Raw genomic sequence first — 13,785 nt, forward strand, 5'->3', positions numbered from 1 at the left:
GTGGTGCAATCTTGGCTCACTGCAAGCTCCACCTCCCGGGTTCACGCCATTCTCCTGCCTCAGCCTCCCGAGTAGCTAAGACTACAGGCACCTGCCACCACGCCCAGCTAATTTTTTGTATTTTTAGTAGAGACAGGGTTTCACCATGTTAGCCAGGATGGTCTCGATCTCCTGACCATCCTGCCTCGTGATCCACCCACCTCGGCCTCCCGAAGTGCTGTATTATAACTTTTAAAATAACTTTTTTTTTTGATCCCATGGCAGCATATTGATGAAAATAACTTTTAATCCTGTCTGTGACTATGGGCTGTCACCCTCAGTGTAAAGAGAATACATTCAGGAACAGATGGAGTTAACATATTACACAAAATAGCACAGAATTATGTTGCTGTTAGTTTATACTAGGAAAATATATCAGAAAACTATTTTTCCAGTTATTATCCTAGAGACCCCATAGAAATGTGGGCACAGCTATTCCCAGGCAGTGACCCAACATCCCACTGCCTTTCTTTTTCTTTTTTTTTTTTTTTTTGAGATGGAGTCTCACTCTGTTGTGCAGGCTGGAGTACAGTGGCATGATCTTGGCTCACTGCAACCTCCGCCTACCAGGTTCAAGCAATTCTCCTGCCTCAGCCTCCCAAGTAGCTGGGATTACAGGTGCCTGCCACCAAGCATGGCTAATTTTTGTATTTTTGGGAGAGATGGAGTTTCACTATGTTGGCCAGGCTGATCTCGAACTCCTGACCTCAAGTGATTCATCCACCTTGGCTTCCCAAAGTGCTGGGATTACAGGCATGAGCTCTGTTGCCCAGGCTGGAGTGCAGTGGCGCAATCTTGGCTCACTGCAATCTCTGCCTCCCGCCTCAGCCTCCCAAGTAGCTGGGATTACAGGCCTGCACCACCACACCCTGCTAATTTTTGTATTTTTAGTAGAGATGGGGATTTACCATGTTGCCCAGGCTGGTCTTGAACTTCTGAGCTCAGGCAATCCCCCCAACCTCGGCCTCCCAAAGTGCTGGGATTATAGGCATGAGCCACTGTGCCCAGCCCCCACTGCCTTTTAAATCACATTTTGCTGAATTTACCTTCATCTGCCCCCTAAGACAGAATTCACCAGCTGATCTCCTAATTTTTTTTCTAGAGGGACCTAGGTGTCTCTAGCTCTGAACAATCCTATTTTTCTTTGTGGTACCTAGGAATTACCTTTCCCTTCTTATTTAAAAGCTCTCGGGCTGGGCGTGGTGGCTCACACCTGTAATCCCAGCACTTTGGGAGGCCAAGGTGGGTGGATCACTTGAGGTCAGGAGTCCAAGACCAGCTTGGCCAACGTGATGAAACCCTGTCTCTACTAAAAATACAAAAATTGACCAGGCGCAGTGGCTCACGCCTGTAATCCCAGCACTTTGGGAGGCCAAGGCGGGTGGATCACGAGGTCAGGAGATTGAGACCATCCTGGCCAACATGGTGAAACCCTCTCTCTACTAAAATTACAAAAATTAGTTGGGCATGGTGTGGCACGTGCCTGTAATCCCAGCTACTCAGGAAGCTGAGGCACGAGAATCGCTTGAACCCAGGAGGTTGCAGTGATCCGAGATTGTGCCACTGCACTCCAGCCTGGAGGCAGAGTGAGACTCCGTCTCAAAGAAAAAAAAAAATATATTGAAAAATTAGCCAGGCATGGTGGCAGGCTTTGCAGCATTTGCTTTTAACCTGGTACAAATCAGAGTTGTTTTTTTTTTTACCAATTTTTAAAAAATTCATGGAATGTGTGTATTTATGTCTCTTGACATCTCTGGCTTAGTATAATTCTTTTCCTGGGGAAGTTATAACTGTGCCTGTTCCCTGTATGTGATGTAGCTAAAAAAACCGATTTCATTTTGTATTTTTACTATTGAACTGGTTTTCTCATTACAAAAGTAATAATGTGCTCATTGTTGGGCTGGGCATGGTGGCTCACAACTGTAATCCCAGCACTTTGGGAGGTCAAGGCGGGCAAATCACTTGAGGTCAGGAGTTCGAGACTAGCCTGGCCAACATAGTGAAACCCTGTCTCTACTAAGAATACAAAAATATTAGCCTAGCATGATGGTGAGTGCCTGTAATCCCAGCTACTTCAGAGACTGAGGCAAGAGAATCACTTGAACCCTGGAAGCGGAGGTTGCAGTGAGCCAAGATCATGCCACTGCACTCCAGCCTGGGCAGTGGAGCAAGACACTGTCTCCAAAAAAAAAAAAAAAAAAAAAAAAAGTAATATTGTAGAAATGTTACAATAATTGTAGAAAAAAATGAACAATACAGAGATAAAGCAAAAGAAGAAAATTCCCCCATCGCACTACTCCAAGACTCTAAGACAGCCCAGGTTGACATATTATTCACTTTCTCCTACTTTTGCTTTGCCTTATTTTTATTTATTTGCCTTGTAAGCTTTAAAGTAGGATAGCAATATAATTTATAGTATAGGTCAGGCATGGTGACTCATGCCTATAATCTTAGCACTTTGGGAGGTTAAGGAGGTAGGATCACTTGAGGCCAGGAGTTTGATACCAGCCTTGGCAACATAGCAAGACCTGTCTCTACAAAAAAGTTAGCTGAGTGTGGTGTTATTCTCCTGTAGTCCTGGCTACTTGGGAGGCTGAGGCAGGAGGATCACTTGAACCCAGGAGTTCGAGGCTACAGTGACCCATGATTGTGCCACTGCACTCTAGCCTGGGAGACAGAGTGAGACCCTGTCTCTAAAAATGGGAAAAAATTGTAGTATACTTTTTTTTTAACTGAATGATGTGTTGGAAGCATTTTCCCATGTTACTGAAAGGCCTTTATAATATGAAATTTAACTGCTGAAGAAGGTTGCATCATTCTGAATTACTTTTTTGTGAACATATGGATTTATTTCTAATTTTTTGTGACTATAACTACACAACTGGGCATAGAATTTTTTATGTTTCAGACTGCTTTTGTTGCATATGGTAATAGTTTCAGCAACAATGTGTGAAAGAACTTATTTCACTAAAATTTGACTAGCGCTGTTTATATCGTATTTTCATATTTATTTATCTGATAGGAAAAAGTACTTTGTTTTTATTTGTTAAAAGTTACAAGTATTGAAAATTTTTCTTATTAACCAGTCATTATTTTATGACTTCTCATGGTTGTGCCTTAGTTTTCTGGTTTTTTTTTTTTGAGACAGAGTCTCACTCTGTCGCCCAGGCTGGGGTGCAGTGGTGTGATCTTGCTTCACTGCAGCCTCCGCTTCCCAGATTCAAGTGATTCTCATGCCTCAGCTTCCTGAGTAGTTGGGATTACAGGCATGCACCACCATGCCTGACTAATTTTTGTATTTTTAATAGAGACGGAGTTTGGCCATCTTGGCCAGGCTGGTCTCCAACTCCTGGCCTTAAGTGATCCACCCGCCTCGGCCTCTTAAAATGCTGGGATTACAGGCGTGAGCCACTGCGCCCAGCCTTGCCTTAGCTTTCTTTGAGACTGAGTCTTACTCTGTTGCCCAGGCTGGAGTGCAGTGGCGCGATCTCAGCTCTCTGCAACTTCGCCTCCCAGGTTCAAGCAATCCTCCCGCCACAGCCTCCCAAGTGGCTGTGGGAGTACAGGCGCGTGCCACCAACCCCAGCTAATTTTTGTATTTCTAGTAGAGACAGGGTTTTGCCTCCCATGTTAGCTAGGCTGGTCTTGAACTACTGATCTCAGGGTGATCTGCCCACCTTGGCCTCCCAAAGTGCTGGGATTACAGGCGTGAGCCACTGCACTCAGCCTGCCTTAGCTTTCTATTTGGATCTTACTTAAATACTTTTTTTTAGTACCCATAGGTATCTTTAATTGTACAGACTGTCTTTGAGTTTATCTTTTTTCCCTTTAAAATTATGATCTTCATTTATAAGATAAACAACAATGGGAAAATGCTGTAGAACCAATTTAATTTTTTTTTTTTTAATTTTTAGAGACAGGGTTTCCCAGGCTGGAGTGCATGGTGCAGTCATAGCTCATTGTAACCTCGAGCTCCTGGGCTCAAGTGATTCTCCTGCCCCAGCTTCCCAAGTAGCTAGGACTACAGGTATGCCTCACCACACCCAGCTAATGTAGAATTAATTTATGTTAGTTTTCGTTAAAGCCAAATAAAAAAATACAGAAGTATCTAAAATGAGAGGCAGGTTAAAGTGTAGTAGTTATTATAGTTGGTCTTTCTGTTTTCTTTTTTTTTTTGAGATGGAGTCTCACTCTGTTGCCCAGGCTGGAGTGCAGTGGCGCAATCTCAGCTCACTGCAACCTCCGCCTCCCAAGTTCAAGCGATTTTCCTGCCTCAGCCTCCCGAGTAGCTGGGACTACAGGCGCATGCCACCACACCTGGCTGATTTTTTTTTATTTTTAGTAGAGACGGGGTTTCACCATGTTGGCCAGGCTGGTTTTGAACTCTCAACCTCAGGTGATCCGCCTGCCTCAGCCTCCCAAAGTGCTGGTATTACAGGCTGAGCCACTGCGCCTGGCCTATAGTTGGTATTTCTAAACTTTAAAATCTGGGTGTGAATTGGCACTCTTCAGTATATAAGACAGTTGCTAGCATGATTCTGATAAGTGTCTGGGGACTAGGATACATGAGATGCACTTTCGGATTTGAGTATCTGACCTTGCTTTGTCATCAATAGAACCAAGGTGGGAAGCTGGCAGTGCTTGGTTCATGTCACATGTTCAGTGATCAATATTTGGACAAAGAAGAAAACAGCAAAATCATGGTAAGCTTTTTCTTTCGTCATATTAATGTACAATGTGTATTATTTTCATGTCGTTTAAAAAAATACTGGTAAGTTTATTTGTTCATTTAAAAGCAGCTACTCAGAACCCATTATATGCCAGGCACTGAGAATACAAAGTTGAGTCAGGCATAGTCCCAGTCCCTGCTTTGGAGAAGTTTGTAATACACTGAGAGAGAGAGAGACAAATTAGTAAACCCAGAAGGGTGTTTCTGAGCATGTCAGGTGGGGTGGGAGCTGAGCCTGGAGAAGCGGAGAGGAACAGGCTCAATAGCAGTATCACGTGTAAGGCCAAGGAGCTTGAACTTGATGCTGAAAGCCACAGGGAGCCCTTGGGTTTTCAGCAGCCTTGAGCATAGCCAGATCTGTGTTTCTTCTTTTTTTGTTGTTGCTGTTTATGAAAGAACTTCTAGAATGTTTTGGAAAGATTCTTCTGTCAGTTGTGTGGAAAGTGGAAAGGAGGAGGCAGCCTAGAGCCAATTAGGAAGGTGGTGGTGTCACCAGGCAAGGAGAAATGGGGACCTGAATTACGGGATTCAAGGTGTGAGTGGAGAGGAGGGGCTGGTAGGAATGGGAATTAGGAAGGGCTCTGTAGAGGACTACTCACTGACTGATGTGGCAAATAAAGTAAAGGCATTGCAGTTTTGTCAAAAAAATGCCAAGGGAACATGTCTTACGGAAGATGGCAGAGTAGGGAAGCACATGTCTGTAGAGCATGTGCCAGAGCTGTCCATTGGTGATTCCAGTGAGAGAAAGAAACGCCTTATAATTGTTATATTGGGAGATTGATAAAGATCTTATTTCTGTGGAATTTACATGAAGTTTCAATGTCTCTAGACACATTATGGGAGATCTAGATATTCTACTTTTTTTTTTTTTTTTTTTGACATGGAGTCTCTGTTCGTCGCCCAGGCTGGGGTGCAATGGCACCATCTCAGCTCACTGCAACCATCACCTCGCGGGTTCAAGCGATTCTCCTGCCTCAGCCTTCTGAGTAGCTGGGATTATAGGTGTGCGCCACCACACCAGGCTAATTTTTGTATTTTTAGTAGAGATGAGGTTTCACTATGTTGGCCAGGCTGGTCTCGAACTCCTGACTTCAGGTGATCCACCCGCCTCAGCCTCCCAAAGTGCTGGGATTACAGCTTGAGCCACCACACCCGGCCTAGGTATTCTTCTTTTCAAAAGTTTTAATTTCAGACTGTCATCACAGTAAATACGGATTAATTCAGGATTGTGAACAAAGGTTAATAAATTTTAGCTTGTGGTTAGAGGTTAGAGTGCTTAAAGATACATTATAAATTTCTGATAATAAAAGTTGCATTATGCTGGTCATGGCAGCTCATGCCTGTAATCCTACCACTTTGGGAGGCCGAGACAGGTGGATCACCTGTAATCAGGAATTCGAGGCCAGCCTGACCAACATGGTGAAACCCCATCTACTAAAAATACAAAAATCAACCAGTTCTGGTGGCAGGCACCTGTAATCCCAGCTACTCAGGAGGCTGAGACAGGAGAATCGCTTGAACCCAGGAGGTGGAGGTTGCAGTGAGCCAAGATTGCGCCACCGCACTCTAACCAGGGCGACGGAGCGAGACTCTGTCTCAAAAAAAAAAAAGGTGCATTAGGGTGAAGAAAACCTTTGAGTTCTCATATGATTGCATCAAGACAAGGCTGGCTACCCTTTTCTGAATCACTGGTTTAATCTTTTTTCCTTTATCATTCTTCTTGATTTAATTCTCTAGTCCTGACCTTCAGCTTTTTCAAATAACCAACTGTCCTAATTATATACTTTTTTTTTTTAATTTAGGATGTTGTTTTCCAGTGGCTCACGACAGGAGACATCCACCTAAACCAGATTGATGCTGAGGACCCAGAGGTAGACACCGAATTATTAGAAACTTTTAAATGAAAAATGAGTCCAGCTTCTCAGTACCACTTCTCACAGCTCAAAAGGAATACATGACTGTCTTACCTCATCTGTAAGACAGATGGAACGAAGGAATGATTTGAGGGAGATGAAGGCCATATTGTAAAAAATAAGTCAATAAACAATATATGTAATTAATCATAGAATTAATTGGAGGGGGAGCATACATACATACAGTATGTATATAAATTAGAATTTAAATTATGGGCACCCTGGCCCAGACTTTCAAAATGAGCATCTGCAGAAAAATACTTTTTTCAGAAATCTGAAATTTTCTCATAAAGAAACAAAGAGTATCAGAATTTATGTTGTAAACTATAATTTTGTTGCCTTTAGATTTAACAGTTCTAAAGGCATTATAATAATATTCATCAGACAAGGGAAAGTGGTGAAACCAGCACAGTGAAATCACCACTGGCTCTTGGACCTTATACAGGTTCTTTCTGACCATTTTTCATCCTAGTTTTCTTTACTAAAAAAAAATTATTTTATTTTATTTATTTATTTATTTTTTGAGATGGAGTCTCACTCTGTCACCCAAGGCTGGAGTGTAGTGGCACAATCTCAGTTCACTGCAACCTCTGTCTCCTGGGTCCAAGCGATCCTCCTGCCTCAGCCTCCTGAGTAGCTGGGATTACAGACGTGAACCACCATGCCTGGCTAATTTTTGTATTTTTAGTAGAGGCAGGGTTTCACCATTTTGGCCAGGCTGGTCTCAAACTCCTGACCTCAAGTGATCCACCTGCCTCAGCTTCCCAAAGTTCTGGGATTACAGGCGTGAGCCACTGGGCCCAGCCTTCTAGTTTTCTTATCTGTGAACAAGGAACACTAATACCTGTGTTCTCTGCCTCACAGGATGATTGTGTGGGCTAATTTAATAGATGGTAGTGTGTCAGGCATCGTATGCCATATACTTCCACGTAAGTCATCTTATTTAATCCTCATAAGTGCCCTGGGAGGCAGATGGTCTTATTCTCATTTTATAGATAAGGAAACAAATCCTTCAAGATTGCAGTGTGTTCAAATGGCAGGCAAGTGCAGAGCCAGGATCCAAATCCAGGTCTCCTAATTCAAACTGCACTTACTCTACAATTGTTTCTCTATTTCTTAAACTCTGAAATGTCAGGAAAATGATTTCCTGGCCATTGGTCATAGGAGGTAGGTGAGAAGACAGTCGAAGACAGCTGTCCACTGACTGCTTCCTCCCTCACCTAGGGACATGGCTTCTTAGAGACTGATTTGGGTTAGGAAACAGGAGAGCTGCATGTCTAAAATATTTCCTTATATGGAAACATTAAGCATATGGATATTTTGCTTCATTATTTAAGTGTAATATATTTAACCACTCTCGGCCGGGTGCGGTGGCTCATGCCTGTAATCCCAGCACTTTGGGAGGCCGAGGCGGGCAGATCACGAGGTCAGGAGATGGAGACCATCCTGGCTAACACAGTGAAACCCCGTTTCTACTAAAAATACAAAAAAAAAAATTAGCCGGGCGTGGTGGCAGGCGCCTGTAGTCCCAGCTACTCGGGAGGCTGAGACAGGAGAATGGCATGAACGCAGGAGGCAGAGCTTGCAGTGAGCCAAGAGCATGCCACTGCACTCTAGCCTGGGCGACAGAGCGAGACTCGTCTCAAAAAAAATAAATTTTTTATACATATATATATTCTATATTTATATTTATATATATTTTATATGTAAATATAAATATGTACATATTTATATGTAAATATAAATATGTACATATTTTATATGTAAATATAAATATGTACATATTTTTATGTAAATATAAATATGTACATATTTTTATGTAAATATAAATATGTACATATTTTTATGTAAATATATACATATTTTATATGTGAATATAAATATATACATATTTTTATGTGTAAATATAAATATATACATATTTTATGTGTAAATATAAATATATACATATTTTTATGTGTAAATATAAATATATACATATATTTAACCACTCTCCTGTTGGCAGGCATTTATGTTTTCCTGGTCTTTTACTGTTACTAGTCCACAGCATGTGTCATGACTGAGGGCTCTCAGCAATGCTGGAGGGATGTCCTTGGCTAGGGGAGAAGGACTGGGATCTAGTGTACCAGTGGAGGAACTGTCTGTACTGGTGTCACAGGTGCTCTGGCATGTATCAGGAGGAAAGAAGCAGATAGGGCCTTGATGCTAGGGGGTGGGCACATGTTATGGTGGGAGCTTGTGGACTTTCTTTCATGATTTCCTCTATTTTCTTACTAAAATAGAAAATAAGGTCATTGCTAAAATGGTGAAAGGGAAAACCAATTTTTTTGTTTTGAGACAAAGTCTTACTGTGTCACCCAGGCTGGTGTGCAGTGGTTTGATCACGGCTCACTGCAGTGTTGACCTCCTGGGCTCAGGTGATCCTCCCACCTCAGCCTCCTAAGTAGCTGAGACTACAGGCATGCACCACCATGCTCAGCTAAATTTTTTTGTATTTCTGTAGTGACAGGGTTTTGCCATATTGCCTAGGCTGATCTCCAACTCCTGGGCTCAAGCGATCCACTCACCTCAGCCTCCCAAAGTGTTGTAGGTGTGAGCCACTGCACCCAGCTGGGAAAATCATTTTGATGGCTGAACTGACAAAAGGGAATTATTGTCTAGAAGAATGGGAAAGTGAGTAGACTACGGAGATGTAGTTGATTGCTGAGCGCTCAAGATCAGAGATCATGAAATTAAAAGACCAGTTGATAGGGTTGTATGTTTCTCCAGCTGTTTTCAGCCATGTGAGTACTGGTGTAATTGGAGATCTGGATTTAGCCAGTGCTGGGGTTTAGCCAAGTGAGTTTTGTTCCTCTTTGCACATAAATTGGCTTATTTAAGCTTTAGTGTCAGTGATCATGAACAGTAAAATTTCTTGGCAAGAGAATATAAATGTTGCAGATTTAGACCTGAGACAGTGGAGACTTGACAGAATAAATGCTTGCTCTTGCTGTGCTAAAAGGAACCCTCTTGTGGCTTTCAGATTTCTGACTACATGATGCTGCCCTACACAGCCACCCTATCAAAGCGGAATCGAGAGTGTCTCCAGGAGAGTGATGAGATCCCGAGGGACTTTACCACCCTCTTCGACCTGTCCATCTTCCAGCTGGATACCACCTCCTTCCACAGCGTCATCGAGTCAGTACCTGTGGGCCTCTGAGCCACACTGCATTCCATTCTGAGTGTTTGGTTTGGAAACATGAACCTGGGAACGGGAATTAGGGTCACAGTAAATGTGGCATGCAGAACATGTTCTCAGGTCTATGATGAGGTCAACAAAGAAACTGGGCTGGGCATGAGGGGTTGATGTAGAGGAACTGCCAGAGGTTATTAGCCCCTGCGTGTTCCAGATTCTGGACCAGGCATTTAGGGTGACCAGCTTGTTTCATTTTGCCCCAGACTTCTGGTTTTAGCACAGAGAGTCCCGAGTCCCAGGAAAACCCTCAGTAAATGGAGATGGTGGTCACCTCATTTCTCTCTGGGTATCTGGGCAACTGGTAATGCTATTAACTGGCACTTAGAATGCAGGAAAAGGAATGATAAATGGGCTGTGTTCTGGGCACTCTCAGTCTAGTGCGGATGTGCAGGTGGAACTACAAGTTTAAAGATGAAAAGATCTGTAAAGCCGTTAGGGAAGCCGTGGGATGGGATGAGGACATCAGGGACAGCACAAGGATGGGAATTGGCCTTGAGACAGGACCTCACAGCTGTCAGTGCTTGAGAGGCAGGAGAAGAAGAGGGCCAAAGACAGAAGCTGGGGAAAAGCAGTTAAAAGTACAGGACAGCGGGCAGCATCCTGAAGGCAAAGGAGGAGGAAATGACACAGAAGCAAAGGGGTTCAGAAAGGGGCCAGGGCTCATCTTCACTGTTTCTAACCTGAATTTCACTCAGGGAGAAAATTGTTTAGCTTGTCTTCCTTTCTCACCCCCGTGTATCCAGAGAGCAAGAGCCATGTCTTATCAACCTGGAATCCTCATTGCCTAAGACCCAGAGCCCAGCACATCCTGGGCATTTGGGGGATGTTTGTGAAATTAGCATGCTGCCATTCTCCCTGTGCCTTGCTTATACATCCACTCAGCAAGTATTTGTGGCACAACTACTGTTCCAGGATCTTGGGATGCTTCAGGGACCTCAATAATGAAAATCTTTGCCCTTTTGAAGTTTATTATCTAGCAAAACAGACAGGCATCAAGACATTTCTATATGTGTGATGTAAATTAAAGAATATGTTAGAAGATGATTACATACGTCAAGCAGAGTACTGGGGTAGGGGAGTGCCAGGCACATTGCATTTTTAATAGGGTGATCAGGCCAGGCGTGGTGGCTCACACCTGTAATCCTAGCACTTTGGGAGGCCAAGATGGGAAGATCACGAGGTCAGGAGTTCGAGACCAGCCTGGCCAACATGGCGAAACCCCGTCTCTACTAAAAATACAAAAATTAGCTGGGCACGGTGGTGGGCGCCTGTAATCCCAGCTACTCAAAGGCTGAGGCAGGAGAATCATTTGAACCCGGGAGGCAGAGATTGCGGTGAGTCAAGATCATACCATTGCACTCCAGCCTGGGCGACGGGAAGACTCCATCTCAAAAAAAAAAATAGGGTGAGCAGGATGGCTTCATTGAAAAGGTGATATTTGAGGAAAAACCTGAAGGAGGTAAAGAATTTAGCCTTGTGGCTATCTGAGGGAAGAGTATTCTGGGCAGAGGAAACAGCCAGTCCTAAGACTGCAAGACGGAGGAATGCCTGATACATTTAAGGAAGAGCAACAAGGCCATCGTGGCCACTGCAGAGTGAGTAGGGGTGAGAATGGTGGGAGATCAGGCCTGGCCTACTTTTTTGCCTCTGTAAGGACTTCCTTGGCTTTCACTCTGGGTGAAAAGAGGAGCCACTGAGAGTGCTGAGCAGAGGTATGGCATAATGACTTCCTTATATCCCGAACGTCAAGGAGCAAGAATGGAGGCAGGGCGTGAAGGGAGCGGTCACAGTAATTCAGGCATGAGTTACTTGGGAGGCTGAGGTGGGAGGATTGCTTGAGCCCCAAAGGTTAAGGCTGCAGTGACCCCGCTCCAGCCTGGTCAACAGAGAGAGATCTTGTTTCCAAAAAAAAAAAAAAAAAAAGTTGCAATAACTGAGTTGAGAAAGACTGCGAGTAGATTTTGCAGGAAGAGCAGAAGTTCAGTTTGAGGTATATGGAGTTGAGATGTCAATTAGGTATCCAGATGATGTTTAGTAGCAGTTTTATATTTTAACCTGGTGGTCAGAAGAGATATCTGAGCTGCACATTTAATTTGGGAGTTTAGGGGCACATCTGTACTTCATCTAAAGCATACATCTTTTCCTTTTTTTTTTTTTTTGGAGACAGAATTTCACTGTTTTTGCCCAAGCTGGAGTGCAGTGGCGCAATCTCTGCTCACTGCAACCTCTGCCTCCCAGGCTCAAGCAATTCTCCTGCCTGAGCCTCCTGAGTAGCACCACCATGCCTAGCTATTTTTGTATTTTTAGTAGAGTCGGGGTTTCACCATGTTGGCCAGGCTGGTCTCGAACTCCTAACCTCAGGTGATCCACCTACCTCGGCCTCCCAAAGTGCTGGGATTAAAGGCATGAGCCACAGCACCTGGTCCTATTTTCAAATCTATAAAATCAGGATGAATCTTTTTTCTTATTTTTTGCCTTTTTTTCTTTCTTTTCCTTTTTTTCTGTTTTTCAGGATGAATCTTAACAATAGATGACGTATGAGTTTAATTAGCATTTTTTTCTTTCAATGGACCATAAATTATGATGCATCTTACCTTTGGTGGATTCTTAGATTTGATGAAATATGGTAGACAGTATGTAAAGCCATGTGACTAGATGAGCTCACAAAGTGTTAAAAGTGTTGATAGAGAAGAAAAAAAGACCATCTATTGTGCCCTGGGGCACCCCAGAGTTTAGAATTTAGGAAGAAACAGAAAAGCCAGCTGGGCACGGTGACTCAACGCCTGTAATCCCAGCACTTTGGGAGGCCGAGGTGGGTGGATCACTTGAGGCCAGGAGTTTGAGACCAGCCTGGCCAACATGGTGAAACCCCATCTCTACTAAAAATAGAAAAAAAATAGCTAGGCATGGTGGCACACGCCTGTAGTCCCAGCTACTCGGGAGGGTAAGGCAGGAGAGTCACTTGAACCCGGAAGGCAGAAGTTGCAGTGAGCCAAGAACACACCACTGGACTCCAGCCTGGGCAACAGAGCCAGACTCCATCTCAGAAAAAAAAAAAAAAAAGGAAAGGAAGAAATAGAAAAGCCGAAAGAAGAGATGGAAAAGCAGCAGCCAGTGTGAGATGAAGAAAATCAAGTGCATGGTATTCTGAGAGCCAAGCAAAGAAAGTCTGTCAAGATGGAAAGGGTAATCAGCTGTGTCAGATACTTCTGATGGGTCATAAAAAATGAGGGTTGAGAATTTATCATTGGATTTAGCAACATGGAGGTCACTGGTGATCTAGACAGGGTCTTTTTTATGACATGGTAAGGATGAAAGCTCATTTGAAATTGGTTTAAGAGAGAATTGGACATAGCAAATATAGGTAGCTCTTTTATGGTATTTGCTACAGAGAGGAACAGAGCAGGGGCAAGGGCCAGGGTCAGTAACTAGCTGGAGGAAGTAAGGTCAAGAAGGTGTTTTTTGGATGGAAGAAGTCACAGGGTATTTTTATACTGGTGGGAATGTTCCAGTAGAGAGAAAAATGGATAATGTAGGAGAGAGCGAGGAAAATGGCTGGCGTGAAACACGAGAGTAAGCAAGAGACAATGGGAAAGGGAGTTTGGTAAGTGGTCTTAGCTCTTTTTCTTTTTTTTGAAGACAGGTTTCACTGTTGCCCAGGCTGGTCTGGAACTCCTGGGCTCAAGCAGTCCTCCCACGTTGGCCTCCCAAAGTGTTGGATTATAGATATGAGCCACCATTCCCAGCCTGGCCTTTGCTTTTATTTTTATTATGTCATATATATATATAGAGAGAGAGAGAGTTGTTTTTTTTTTTTTTTTTTTTTTGAGATACAGTCTCACTCTTTACCCAGGCTGGAGTGCACAGGC

General features: G+C 43.5%; 1 protein-coding gene across 3 annotated transcripts in view; it reads left to right on the top strand.

The window, feature by feature from the left end:
• The window catches only part of IFT52 (intraflagellar transport 52), a 54,601-nt gene that overhangs the window by 21,720 nt on the left and 19,096 nt on the right, over window positions 1-13,785 (top strand). For 2 of the 3 annotated variants that reach the window (XM_004062168.5, XM_019017555.4), the window contains 3 exons: window positions 4,656-4,742; window positions 6,571-6,639; window positions 9,704-9,858. In XM_004062168.5, coding sequence (XP_004062216.1) covers window positions 4,656-4,742; window positions 6,571-6,639; window positions 9,704-9,858 — 311 coding nt within the window. Of the gene's footprint in view, window positions 1-3,963; window positions 4,067-4,655; window positions 4,743-6,570; window positions 6,640-9,703; window positions 9,859-13,785 lie in introns of those variants that run through there. The other variant, XM_055373009.2, reaches the window with a different exon arrangement.

Source organism: Gorilla gorilla, chromosome 21 (genome assembly GCF_029281585.2).
Source record: "Gorilla gorilla gorilla isolate KB3781 chromosome 21, NHGRI_mGorGor1-v2.1_pri, whole genome shotgun sequence".
NCBI lineage: Eukaryota > Metazoa > Chordata > Mammalia > Primates > Hominidae > Gorilla > Gorilla gorilla.